This window comes from Artemia franciscana, chromosome 8, assembly GCF_032884065.1.
Source record: "Artemia franciscana chromosome 8, ASM3288406v1, whole genome shotgun sequence".
NCBI lineage: Eukaryota > Metazoa > Arthropoda > Branchiopoda > Anostraca > Artemiidae > Artemia > Artemia franciscana.
In genome coordinates, this window is record NC_088870.1 from 23271768 (window position 1) to 23286673 (window position 14906).

A 14906-nucleotide genomic window follows, 5' to 3' on the forward strand; every position below is an offset into this window, starting at 1 on the left:
TCTTTTCAGAAATGAGTCTTCAAGGATATGTGATGGAGAAAATCACTTTTAAAAAAAAAATTTCTGGGCTCTATAGCACTCTTCCACGTAAGGATCTCAGGACATAGTTTGTGATTATAGCAAGAAAGATTGGGAACACGACACAAACCTAATTCATACTAGACCCAGCAGCAAACAACTCCATCAGCTCATTTTTGGTGAGTGTGATATACTGCTGCCAACTGTGTGAGGCTTCGATTATTTTTATAATTCCTATCTCGGGTTCTGTTGTACCAAGAAATTTTTTCATCTTGAAAGGGTGGACTGAATTATTTAGGATTCAAAAAAGCCTGTAAATACGAGGTCCACTATTTTTTCTAATAATTAATAGGTAATTTTACAAATTCTCTTTTCCTTCTTTCTCTTCTTAAATCCGAACACTCGGTAGAAGTGGGTTTTACACACAAAGAAAATAAATTCCACAAGTCATCAATATTTTGCTGACCAGTATCAGATATTGACTATGGATATTTTAAAATTACAGTATATCTAATTAGGGATTTTCTAATACTATAAACCTATTTCACCACTCTAAAAAAAAAACAATTTTACAAATGTTTCTATTTCGACAAGCAAATAATGAATTAATGTTAAAACCATATTTTAACTAGGGAATTTGAGGCAAAGTTAGCCATGCTTTTTTATTTTGTATAGTAGCTCCACTGCCCGTTGGTACGTCTTAAGACTCAAAAAAGAAATCAGGTACATTGGAAGTGTTTTTTTTTATTCTTTTTTTAAGAAACTCAAATTCAGTTAACAGAAACTGTTTTTACTCGGTCAAATAGCTTGCAAAAGCTTTAATGAAGACAAGACTTACCAAGCTACTGCAATTTTTTTTAATGACTGACATTTTTACGGAGAAGATTTTGATCGATCTCGAGAAGAAAGCTCTAAAAATGTGGAAATAAAAATAAAACTAGAAAATATAATCACTAAATAAATACCTGTAGATTTTGGTGATTTAGAGGTCTATATTTTTGTATTTAAGCTTTTTTAACGTTCAATTGCTATTTAGAATTAATTTTGAACTTGAAAGTTTTTTTTTAATTCCAATCTCGTTAATACTTCTTCCACTATTTGTTAATTAGGATTTCTATTTCCGTCAACTAATCCAAATTCTTCGTAAAAATTGGAAGGAGGAAATGAGCTTCACAAATAACCCTTTTAATATTTTTGTGTGGGGACCCAGACTCCCCTCTCCTTCCCCGTATACGGAAGTGCACATACGTAATTCGAACTTTATCTTCCTATTTGGCGGGAATTTTGTAATGTAATTAGCTCCAACAGGCTAAAAAACATGTAGCTTGAAATTTTTTTGACTGGCAATGCGCTTCAGGAAAGTGGCGGTATAATCGAAATACTAAAAATATTGTATAGCCTGATCAGAATATAGTGACTTACTATTTGTTATGTTTAGTTTCTTTATATTATGTGATCCTTTGATACTTCTATTGTCAGACTCATCCTATTGAAGAAACAACAGTAATATTTTGTTCCTACCAAATTTGCTTGGAAGTTATGAATGCTGGTTGTTGACAAGGGTAAACCAACTTTGAATGGTTTACAATCTTATTTCTAAGAAAAAAACTAAGCTGATAAGAAAGTTAGGCTAGGTAAAATTCTAGCTAATTGACTTCTTGCTATCTCAGAAAGGATTTAGGTTAGGAAAATGAAACTTTCAGGGATGAATCTACAGACTAAAGTACATCCTGGGAAGGTATTTTGAAGCAACTACCTTCATTCCTTCTCCCTCTAGAAGGCCCTGACTTCTGATGACCTTTAAAAATATGTGTGTTATAAAAGTGAAACCTTGCAAAATTGATCTTCTGCTTAATTGAAATACAACACAATTGTTTTCAGCTTCATAACTTTGCTCAATTCCATTTTGTAAAGTTTAAAGATATGCAAACACATTTCTTAAATTTTGAAAAAAAAAACAACATTGATATGGCTCAAAATTCTACTCAAATAACAGGAATTGAATTTTCAGAACTAAAGGCAGAGAAAAAGCAACTATTAACTGAAAATTAAGGTAAAATATTGTTTTGTCAAAATTTCAATAGGTATAGACTTGTCATGTAGGCAAATTTCAGGGCCCTCTAGAGGGAGAAGGAGTGGAGATGGGTACTTTAAAATACCTTCCTGGGACATACTTTAGCCTGTAGACCCATCCATGAAAGTTTCACTTTCCTAACCTAAACCCTTTCCTAGATAGCAAGAAGTCAATTAACTAGAATTTTACCAATTCTTTTATCCACCAACAGACTTTGTTGCCTGTCTTTGGAAATATTCTATTTTTTGCTGATCACCCTTGTTCAGGGGCAGTGCAACACCATCCCAAATTTTAGAAATGGTTGCACCAGACCCTTGTACAACTTGGTCATAACTTTGGATAATCTGCTGTGTACAGTATACTTTATTGATTATGCCAGGAGTCTAAAATGCTTTTGCAACTGCTGTTTGTGCATGTTTGTCAAATTTTTGATTCCTCATCAACAACAAATTCCTAATCTCTTCCCTTGGCCTAAAAGTCAGTCAGTTCTTTCCAACCATCCCCTCCTATCATATGTTGCTGCCACATTATGTTCTTTCTCCCAAAGTTCATTGACTTGCCTATTTAAATGTTAAATTCAAGTTTTTGCTCACAGGCCCATAGTGAAATCAAATTCAGGTCTTCTTGTATTGAATCTCTTGTAACTGATGACTCTGTAGAGCCAGTAAGCTTTGAATCATCAGCATAAAGGCTCATCTTATTTCTTACAGCTTCTAGAGCTTCATTAATAAAAATACTGAATAATGTTGGAAATACTGTTTCCTGAGGCACACCACTGTCAATGTCTGAAAAGAACTGCATCACCCATTCTACAACCTCCAGATGAATACCAGTAGCTATTAGTCTTATCTTCAGCCAAGTAATGAATGACTCTATACAATGCCTTGGCAAAATCTAAAAGGATCATGTGCACTGAAGCATTGAGATCAAGCACCTTAATGATAAAATCATAAGCATGTACAAGATTTGTGTCACTTGAGTGCCCAGATCTGAAGCCATGTTGTCTGTCTGTGAGCAGTTTGTTGTCAAATAAATGTTTTGTAATTATGATATTCAAAATTCCTTCAATAATTTTACCAACTGTTGAGATAATGCTAATGGGCTGGTAATTGGTGACATTATTCCTACTTCCATCACTGTGAATAGGCATAATATGTGCACTTTGCCTATCTTGAGAAACTACTTTGATATCCCAAGACTCTTAGAACAGTTTGTTAGGGGAAAGGCAAGCTCCAAATGGGTCTCTTTTTCTCTAGGGATGAACTCCATCAGGGCCAACAGACTTATTTGAATTTAATCTTTTGAGCTGCAGTTCCATGTCCACAGGTTTAATGGTGATAACTTGCATAGGTGTCTCAATACTGTAATCCAGCATTTCTTTCAAAGGAGCATTATTCAGAGATGTGAAAACTGACTTGAACTGCTTATTCAGGACTTCAGCAATATCTACAGGATTGGTTATACTATTCTTTAACTAAGAGTTCTGTTACTGAATTGCAAATGTTATGTTATATTGTCAGGTTAGGTTAATTTATTTTTTGTTTTGATAAAAGTCTAGAATGCCAGCAGCTTATCTGAAGAAAACATGCTAGAACAAAAGAGATGGGCTTTTAGGTTGCTAATTTCTATTGCTCTGTTCTTGTTTTTGACAGTTTATCCCCTGTGCCCCTCTAATGGTTTCATAACAGCATAGGCTTTATAAAGAGTAACTGAAAATGTGATGCAATTCTTAGTTTATAAGAAGCAGCACATATCAATGAATTATATTTCCTTGTATTTGCTTTTATTTGTATCTGTTTTTGAATTAGTTTTAATTTTTTTTTACTTAGCCTAGGGCTATATAAGACCTTCAGAGGGGGCTGAGGAGAAAATTTGAAAAATACAAAGAAAACCATGAAAATTGATGTAAATTTAGCAATCTAAAACTGTCTCTCTTTTGTTCTAACTTGTCTTCTTCTGAAGAACCATTATTACAGAGCTTTATTTTTAATATTTGGCATAGATGTATGACAAGTGTTATGTTATATTGTTAGGCTAGGTTATTTATTTATTATTTATGAATGTGGTAAAGGTCTAGAATAGCAGCTGTTCAGAAGGAATCATGCTAGAACAGAAAGATATGCTTTTAGGTTGCTTATTTCATATTATTTTTTATGGTTCTGTTGTTGTTTTTGATAGTTCATCCCCACTGCCCCATAATGGTTTCAGAAAGACTCAGGCTGTATAAAGAATGACTAAAATTATTATATAATTCTTAGTTCATACTATGCCACAAATATCAGTCAGTAATGGTTTCTTTTTGTTTTTTCTCTCCTTTTTGTCTTTTTGAATTTGTTTTCACCAATTATTATGTTAGTTTTTTTGTACATAATGTAGGGCTATACAAGACTATTAAAGGGGGCTGGTGATGACTTGTCAGAAATACAAACAAAACCATAAAAATGAATATAAAATTAAAAATATCTAAGTGTATCTCTTTTTGTTCTAGCATGTATTCTCCTGAAGAGCCATTATTTAAACCTTTACAAGCATTACTTTATTGTTTTCTTACTTATTTTATTCATATTTTTTTTGCCTTGAATCAAGAAAACACAACTGCTTTTTTATGCAAATTTTTTAAACCCAGTGGCATCCTATATTGAAAAGAAGAAAAAATAATTAATTTTTTTCCAAAAAAGGGAATAAAAGTAGAAAACCTTGAATATATGTTTACTACAATTTTTCTCAATATTATGAATTGAAAATTGTTTTCTTAACATGTTTCCTCCTGAGGAGGCCTATTTTTAAACAAGTATCAATATTTTCCTTGAATTGTATATATGTTACCATGAATTTTCACATTCACCAGTGAATATCCAGAATACTTTTTTTTTCTCTCCTTAGATTTAGTTAGTGTTGCCAGTCAACCTTTACAGTTTAATACAAGGTTTAACAATGACAGGTTAGGTTATGTTTTTAACCCCTTTCTAATTTATTTAACCTATTCTAATCTAACCTAACTTTAACTTTTACCATCATAGCTTCCATAAAAAACATAATAACTGAACATAAAAAACATAACAGACTGAAAAAGCTGGCTTGCAATGTAAATTGAATCCAAACAGAGAAAAAGGAATTTTAGACATTCACCACTGTTGACATTAACCAGATTTTGGCCATTCATGGTAACATATGCACAATAAAATTTATATATGCTGAATTTGCATACTTGTTTAACATTTCTATTTGCTGTCAGACTTGTTTACCATTAAATTAGTTTGAAGAAAGGAGTAATATGTAGAAAATTCATTCTTTATGTACATATTATCACAACTTACTTATCTGATTCCTAAAGGTGCTTTACTTAGCTTTATCATCCTCCCACCCAACCCCATTAGCCTATAAAAACAGAATAAATATACAGAGGTTAGCTACTTCTAAAGTAAGCATGTAATCAAATAAAATTAGTGCCATTAGATTCCTAATTTTATGCTCTTTTCAAATACCATGGCTGTGGGAGGTGATTTCTAAAAGTATTGCATGACAAGGACATTCAGAAAATATGGCTACCTAGAGCAGAACCAAAAGAACTAGGAACACTATTAGAATTTAAAACCTTGGTTATAATATCCTTGTTCTGTTGCAGGCCTTATTCCAAATTTTGGTAGGTCCAAATTCTTATCTTGTTTCTTATATAATGGAGTCATTGGTGGCAGTGTCCACTTCTGTGGCTAAAACATTTCCTGTAGAATAACCTTGAAAAACATTGACAGATTGGAAGTAAATATGCTAATTCGTGTTTCTATATTGATGTTGGTATATCACCTGTACCAGATGCCTAATGCTCTTTTCATCTTTTTCATTGAAGTCCATACCCTATTTTGATCCACCAGGTTCAGCAAGCCATTATCTGCCTCTTTCATGGGAAAACCAATCTGACTCCAAAGTTGATCTGAGTATTGTTCTAGAAGGCTAATCCCCCTCCTTCTTTTTCCTTGGTACTGTGGCCAAGATGCTGCTGAAATGCAAGAGTCCTATTGATATGGTATTTTTGCCCACTAAACTCTCTGCCAAAATGATGTGTTATCTTTGTTTTGTGAATACCTTTTCTATTCCTCTATTACCATATTCTTCTTTACTTTTTCGACTTTCTTAAGTCTTCACTGATGTTTTGTATTCTTCGTGGAGTCTATGTTATATTAGCATCTAATCTTTCTTGGAGAATGGTTGTTGTTTAATATTCGTGAATGTTGCAAATACCTCCCTTTTTTAGTTTAGCATCATTCCTTATAAAAAAAAAAATGCTTAGTTCTTCTTCCTGTCTTCTCCTTTTCTATTCTCTTAAGTATTACTTCTCTCACTATTGAGAAGACATTATTTACACGTCTGTCTATTTCTCCCAATCGATTTCACAAGGAAAATCTTTGTCTACATCCTTTACTCTTAATCAAGGCAAAACCTCTAACCTTTCCTTGTCACTATTTAATTCAACTTCTTGTTTTCTAGCTGTAGTTTCCCAAGTACTATCAATTTCAACGATACCTCAGTTGGTAGTTGATTTGACCCTACCACTTCCAAAGTAATAATTAATAATTGTAACAATTAATAGGTTTTAAACAGTTTGTGGTAACAGACAAGAGTAAAGTGTAAAGAGCAACCCAGACAGAATACAGAGTTTGTAGTAAAGAGCAACCCAGCTCAATAGTAACCAAAAGTCTAAAAAATAGAATTTTGATACAAATAGCTACATCAAAAGAATCGGATTTTTACGCTGACTCTAAATATAGAAGTTATATCAAGTTTAATTTTACCCATTAAAAGTTAAGAGCCTGGGAGAATTTGCCTTATTTTAGAAAATAGGGGGTAACACCTCCTAGAAGTAAAATAATCTTAACGAAAGTCACACCATCAGATTTAGGGTATCAGAGAACCCTATTGTAGAAGTTTCAAGCTCCTATCTACCAAAATGTGGAATTTTGTATTTTTTCCCAGAAGACAGATCATGTATGCATGTATATTTTTTTTTCTTTTGCTCGGGGTGATTGTATTGAATCAGTGGTTCTAAAGTGTCGTGAGATGGCTCTTTCTAATGGAAATTAAAAGTTCTAGTGCCCTTCCTAAGTGACCAAAAAACTGGAGGGCACCTACGCCCCCTCCCATGCTCATTTTCTCCCAAAGTCACTGGATCAAAATTTTTAGATAGCCATTTTGTCCAGTATAGTTGAAAAACCTAATAACTACGTCTTTCGGGACAACTTAATCTCCCACAGTCCCTGGGGGAGGGGCTGCAAGCTACAAACTTTGACCATTGTTTACATTAAGTAATGGTTATTGTGACGTGTACAGACGTTTCTAGGGGGACTTTTTCACGTTAAAGGGAGGTCGGGGGAGGAGGTTACGTGGGAGGATCTTCCCATGGAGGAATCTATCTTGATGGAAGAAAATTCCCATGAAGGGGTGGCAGGAAAAAAAACTCAGGTGGAAATAAGGAGCAGCATTAGAACCTAAAACGTAAAGAAATTATTGCATATATAAGGGGGCTCTTCTATTCCAAAATACCTCACTCTTTACGCTAAAGTATTTTTAGTAATTTCAATTCTATGGCCTTTGTGATTCAAATTTTTTTTATTGTTTTGAAAATTGGAGTTGTGAAAAAGAGTCACACTTAAGCGTAAAGAGCGAGGCGTTGAGGAGGGGACAACCTCTTTCATATACAGAATAATTTCTGTTTGTTTTAAGTTTTAATGTTGCTCCTTATTTGCAGCTAAAAAATTTGTTTTTTTTATTTAATTATATTTTGAGGCAAGGTATTAAGCCTAAATTCTGTTTTTTAAGAAACAAAACAAAACATTCTTATTGAAATATTAATTAAAAAAGACAAGTTTTTTCAAACGAATGTAAAAAATGTCTCTTGATTGGCTTTTGATCAGATGTCTTTGGAGATTAAGGTGCTTGGGAGGAGTGATGGTTGCCCTCTAATCACTTTTGACTCTCAAAAAGAGTACTAGAACTTTCAATTTCCAATCAAATGACCCTTTTGGAAGTTTCTACAAAAACTCCTTCCATACAAAGTGCCTTGGTGAAAAGAAAAAAAAATAGTGCCCACAGAAAGTGCTATTGCGCTGCCTTCTAATTATTATTATCATTGAAGAAAGTTTTAAATAATCCTTCAAAATGTTTTAGTGGGCTAGAGGCACAATTTGTTTTAACAGAATTTACAGTGTCATTTTGTTGCCATAGAGGTTTAAAAGGCACTAATATGAAACAATTAAATTTAAAGGAGACAACAAACAAGGATTTTGTTTAGTTTGGGCACATGTTTATCTCCTTTTTTAAATGAAGAAATGAGCCAACTTGCAATTCATAAGGACTGCCTAATTTCCTTTTTAGAAGAAACATTTTTTTAAATTCTCCTACTTAAGTTTTCCTATTCCATAATGCAAAATTTAGATATCATCTTCTTCCTTTGTAACTATGGGGATAATTACATCACACAAAAGAAGTCTGAGCTTCTGAACACTTCAAAGACGATCGTAAATTGACTCAGCTCTTGAGAGAGAGAGGGGTTAGTTGGGCTAGATGATTTTCTAATGACTGGGGAGCTTCAAAACCTGAAGTGGCTGCTTTATGCATCAATAGAGCCAAAAATTCAGTTAAATTATTGAGGTCCAGTGTTTTTTGCCTATTATTTTGTTTTTGTTCTCAAAAATTCGTTTTGTTTTACCAACTGTATTTTTTTTTCTAGATTTAGTTTTAAATATTGAAGAATTCTGATTCAAGGTGAAGAAATGGCTGAAAAGACGCTAAAAAATCAGTCTGTTATGCCAATGAAGCTCTTTGCAGCATGGGACATTGAAAGAGCCAGAACATCACCTGTTTGTATACCACGCCTTTGCACACTGTCAGTTACACACTTGCATCTCACAAGACCTCTTGGGCAGGATTTTTCTTCTGTATTCGTTGCTGTAAAGATGGCTAACTCGAAGCGAACAGTTCGATCAAATGAAATATCTTTGCAATCAAATGGCTTACTTGATGTGGAACTTTTTCTTTCATTCTCTTTGCAATATGCACATTATCTAAAAAGTCGTGAAAACAAACTGCAGCTAATAGTGCAAAGAAGAAAGCGATATAAAAATCATACTATGCTTGGATATAAAACTTTGGCAGTAACCAGTGTAGATATGTCACTTGCTATGCAGAAACAAATGAACTTAGACCAAGAATTGCTTGAAGTAGCAAAAGATAATTTACCAGGAGAACCCATTGGAAGAATCCGAGTTGAGGGTGTTGCAAGTCAACCTGTTGATCAAGTTTTTGAAGATGATGTTGATAGTTCAACTGATGATCAAGTATCTGATGCTGAAACTTTTGGAACTTCACAACGTCGTCGAAAAAACATGAAAAGACCAGATGTTGAAAGGCGGAGTTCAAAGCAAAAGTTTTTTACTAATTGGCTAAAAAAATTCAAAATCAATGAAGAAATGGACAGTGGCCCAAAACTGGTGGGAGCTAAAGTTGACCCAGATGATATTCAAGAGCTTATTGATCAACTTGAAAACCTTAGTGATTCTGCACCAGATCCTGATCCAGATACACTAAGTATTTCATCCACGCCAAAGCCCTCCCTTCGACCATTTTTCCCCTCTTCTCGCAACCTTTCATTAGGATATGAAAGACATAGCGACGAAATTGGATCAGAATCTGCAGAAGAAACAGAACCAGAAGAACAAGTCCTAACTCCCACAATGAAGCTGCCTGATAGATCCAAGTATAAACCTGTCTTACAGCAGCTTTTTGACTGTTGTAGTGGTGATGATGTACTTCCTGACTCTTTATTGTTTGCAAACGTCAATGAAACATTCTGTTCTTCTTATGTTTCCAAGTATCCGCAAAAGGCTATTGTAACATGTAGTCAGTCTGATATTAAAGAATTATTTCAAAGTCTTCTCTGTCGTATGCAGAAAATCTTCCACACAACATCTAAAACGCCGAACTTAAAAATAATTGTATTTGGAAGTGACAGCCACATCTCTCAAGTACTCAGAATATATGTTGATTTGTTCTCAGCTAGACATGCAGACTGGTGCTCTTTCGTGAAGTTTTGCATTGTTCCAACAAGTTCCATGGGCATTAGTCGACTGATGAACTCAAATGATAGTATGTTTTCGTCCTTATTTTCAAGTGATTCATGGAAAGTAACTGTTGAAACATGTGATTTGCAAGATGCGTTTTTTAGAATATCAAAGTATTTACAAAACAGTAATAACTTGTTACAGCTGCCAATTGCTGAAGCAATGGTTACATACAAAGATTCAGCAGTTGAAGACGATACAGCTCAAGCATTTAGACCCATACCTTTCTTGAATGAGGTAAGAATCGGTCCTCTAGAGGGTGACGATGAAACATCATTTGTACCTCTTTCTGAGAAAGGAAGTGAAAGAACAAAGGAAAAACTATCCCCTCCTGGATCCCCTAATCTTCTATCTAGTATACGATCTGAAGAAGGGATGGAGCTACAAATTGATTATTGGACCGTTTCCTCTTTCTACCGTAGTGATTCCTTGAGTCCACAACCAAAGAAAATTTCTAACCCACTAGAGAGTTCTAAACAATCTGTTAAAGGGTTCTTCAAGTTCATAACTATTCAAAAGCAGCAACATGATTCTCAGAGTTTCACTTTAACCTTTGTGCTTAAAGAGAAAAAACAAAAGTTAATGAGAATAGGTAAGAAAAAAGAAAAGGACAAAGAAAATGATTGTAAAGTGACTGTGGAGAATGTTAGTCGTATAATTGGCCTAGCAAGGTCTCAAAACCTAGCATTGAAAATGTACATAGATGGAGCTGAATCTTCTGGTGTGAAATTTTTCCAGCTAACATCCCAATGGCAGTCACATGTTAGAAGTTTTCCTGTCATGTGTTCATCAACAAATCCAGAATAATTCTGATCAGTTATTGCTGTATATTTGTTGCGGAAATAGGCTTCTAATCTAAATTATCATATTTTTGTTTGAAAATACGAAAATTACCTTTTATTTACGAGCGTTTACTTTTTAGAAACAGCAAATATTTTACCTTTTTAATGTTTTTCTTTTTTTAGTTACTTAGCGAAAACACAATGAAAATAAGAGTCAAGTCTGAAATGATAAATGAAAAAAAAAAGGATTAGAACAAGCTGATTCGTTTTTTTTTTTTTTTTACTATTCTGCTTTTGTTATTTATAATTTCACAAATTAGGAGCTATCCCAAAGAAGTTTATTTTGTGTATTTTACTGTGTCTCTTTTTATTAGCCATTATTTCGGCAAAACTTCTCCTATAAGTGTGTTTTTGTGTTACCTTTTATCTTAGGGAAAGAGGTTTCAGAGCAATTTGGTTTTAATACATGGGCGGTGGAAGAAACATATTGTCCATTTTATCAGAAAATGCTCTAATTCGTTTATTGTGTTTGAAAGGCAGCCGTGATGACAATTTCTAATTAGGATCTTGCATGCGTAGTATTAGCCTCTATGCTTAAATTAGTTCTATACATTATAGTTGGATGAAACATTGTTATTTCTTTGGAATCTAAAACAGGGTCTCAACTTTGATTTAACTTATTTCACAAAGAGATACAACAGCAAGAAATGAACATGCCATTGGCTTTAGAAGCTCAAACTTTTTCCAAGAAACCCCCGAGAGTTACTACTGACCATTAAGAGTTTAAAAACTTCACAAACTCTTGGGTAGCCACATTGAACTTTAACATCGAAAGTTTTATGGTTATAAATTTGGATTTTTTTTTAATGCTAAATTTTGCACAAATACAACGTTTCTCAACGTTAAAGTATAAAGTCGTTAAAGTTAACATTGAAGACAACTTTTCAACGTTAAAATTTCTGTTTGGTCGTAAGTCTTCCATCAACAGAAAAAAAAAATCTCAAAAACAAGTTAGGAAGCCACGATATTATTAAAAAATGTAACGTTTGAGAGAAAATTCATATCCTTGTTTAGAAATAATTATGCTGATCGCTAGCTGGTAGTGTAGGATACAAATTAACACCTCCAACCCCCTCAACTTATCGTTTATTGGCAAGATTACTGCCTAAATTATGTTGTTAACTATACAAATAAAAGTTTCCGGGCTCAATGTTATAATCAGAATAGGGTTTAAGCCTCATGGTGTTGGTTGTAGAATTGTGTTAAGCAGATTTTAACGTATTGTCCAGCGAGTAAGTTTGCCACTGAATGAACATTTGAGAAGATGTAAGTTTAAAAACATTAACATCTGTGCTTACTACCGAGCCACCTTGCGATCATCTTAGCAAGCTTGTTATTAATAAGAAGTGGAGTTTTTTTCTAATGTTGCTCATAATCGATACCTTCGTGGCCCTTCAAGACGTTTGTGGAGGCAAAGCATACCAACTTATGTCTCTTGATAACATTTCTTGGAGCAAAAAAAAAAAATGAATAACAGATACATTTTTGTTTGTCCTAAATTGCAATATTGATTGGTTGATGTGGCATCTCAAAATAGTATCTGATTCTACAGTTTCCTTTTGCTCACAACTGTACAACTTTTTTCTTATATCAGATTCATAAGAATGCCTTAAAATTGTGTTCTTCTTTTATATCTTTTCGTCATTAGTCGTCGAGTCTGCTGAACTGTGTTTTAATTTTGGTTTTATTCTAACTAGAGATTATGTAGATATCTAGGTTCCTATTTGTAATTTATACCTAGCTGCTTCAAAAGGCAATTTTAGACTCTTTCCTATCGCTATTGAGTAAAATTGTAGTAGATTTTGATTCATCAACTCATTCATTGATTCATTCAAGTATTAAGTTGTAAACGAAATAAACTAACGAAATAATTGAAACTTCCGTAAAAGTAACCCACTAAGAAAGTATAAGGTCATGGCGATTTGATCATGGTAGGCTTCATTGCATGATTAGAACTTTGAAAAACTTCGAGATTTACTAGCCCACAAGGCAAATACGCATAGTTTAAATTAGCTTATTCAAGCTAACAATTACATATCTAGCTATTTTGAAATGCCACAAATCAGTTAACCTATGCTGAAAACCAAGGATAGTGATTTAATACTTTTTTGGCAATACTTTAGAGTACTGACAGTCAACTTTTTTTGTTCTCGCGACTACGCCAGCAAGTTGACACCTCCAGGTCTAATTTTTAAGCATTTTTTCTTATATTAAAAAGCACGGGAAATTGATGAGGTTGTAAGTGAAGTTGTTCTCTGAGAAAAAAGCTATAACATCCAACTTTACTGAACCAAAATCCTAAATACACGTTGGTAATTTTGGTTTAAATGAACTGACCACCGGATTGAAAATTCTTTTTGGCCATTTACTAATGTCTTTAAGGATAGGGATTGTACTTAGTTGTACTTGAGTATAGTCTAAGTCAAATGGGCATCGAGAAATTACTTAGTAATTGATGGGCGAGATGTTCTTAACCTTTGAATATCCTTTTTTTTTGTGTGAATATCTTTATTATCGCCCAAAGCTGAGAATCAGTCTTAGTGTTTTGGCACTAACATACGATGTGTGGTAGAAAAGTAATGAGACTGATTTTCTTTTATTAACAAAGTTTTATTAAATTCAAATATCAATGTAATACCCTTCATAGTACTTCCCTTGGGCAGCTACACACCGATGGAGACGTCGTTCACATTGTTTGTGGCAGCGCTGAAAATCTCCGACCGTCATAGTCTTCACCATGTTTGTTACAGTCTTTTGGATAGTTTCCCGAGTCCCTAAATGACTGCCAATCATTTTGGCCCTTTAAAAGGGCACTAGAATTCTAAATAACGGCGAATACTCTAGGACCATTGGTTCGATACGATCACCCATGGGGAAAAGAACAAAACAATTTGTTGTTTCGGAATATAGTAAAATTTATTAATCTTGTACACTTGGAATCAGCTTAAAAAGCCAATTATTTTGATATGTATATAAATTGTAAAATTATGTTTTTAAATAGTTTTGGCCACTATTGAGCTGTTCCGTGACGCACAACATCTTCACTTATCGTAGTTTCTTAAATCACGTAGCTAACGGACGAAGTACAAACTCAAGCTGATCTATGGAAGGGTCCTGATACACGTGCTGTCTCAGGGACAACAGCACAGGGTTGCCATATCGCTTGCAGTATTGCCAGTCTCATTATTTTTCTTTCGTAGCTCATTATTTTTCTTTCGTACGCTGCACAAAATACGTAAAATAAAGGAAATTTAACGTTAAATTATTGTGTTTTCTAAACGGATTAATCAAGGACTGTAGGCTTAGGTTTACAATACGTTTATTCTTAGCTACTTGTTTATCATCACCAAACAACATAACTTCGGATTTTTGTAAGTGATTTTACGCTGTGATTTTAAGTTTTTATTTCACCTTATGCTGTCATTATATTATAAATTGTGCTCTATAAAAAATAAATGTGGTTTGTCTGTCAACCCGAATTTAATTTTTTTTTTTTTAGGGAAATAAACCATAAATTTAGGAGTTAGCAGAGGGCTAAAGCTAACGGTGATAGCAGACAGAGGAGAGGGAGTGATACTTCCCTTTCAAGATAAACATGTATAGTTAATTTCAAATCTTCTTAAATCCTAGATACAAATAAATATGGAAGTTTGGACAACACCTTATTCGTGAGCCTTTTTTCCGACTGAATGCCAGTTGTATATTTAGTCTTTAAACGGGAACAAAATAGATAAATGATAAATTTTTTTAGCTGAGACCGCGGTTTTGTGCTGGAAAAGAATAAACTCCACTCTGAGGGCTGGCAGGGAGTGGGGCGGTTGCAACACCCTTCAGAAGAATAAAATAAAATCTGAAGAT

General features: G+C 33.8%; 1 protein-coding gene across 4 annotated transcripts; it reads left to right on the forward strand.

Annotated features, from left to right (window-relative positions):
- Nucleotides 1–1368: 1368 nt before the first annotated feature.
- On the forward strand, nt 1369–14521 carry LOC136030155 (phosphofurin acidic cluster sorting protein 2-like). Of its 4 annotated transcripts, none has more exons than XM_065708873.1 (2): nt 1369–1521; nt 8817–14521. In XM_065708873.1, the coding sequence occupies exon 2, from the start codon at nt 8860–8862 to the stop codon at nt 11011–11013; it is 2154 nt and encodes a 717-aa protein (XP_065564945.1). In that variant the 5' UTR covers nt 1369–1521; nt 8817–8859; the 3' UTR covers nt 11014–14521. The 4 variants fall into 4 exon arrangements, with proteins under 4 accessions (XP_065564945.1, XP_065564947.1, XP_065564944.1 ...); XM_065708875.1 differs by having other exon boundaries at nt 1369–1431; XM_065708872.1 differs by having other exon boundaries at nt 1385–1580.
- Nucleotides 14522–14906: the final 385 nt, after the last annotated feature.

Excerpts from the sequence above, each read along its gene's own strand:
- LOC136030155 (XM_065708873.1), top strand. The coding sequence starts at position 8,860 with ATGGCTGAAAAGACGCTAAAAAATCAGTCTGTTATGCCAATGAAGCTC.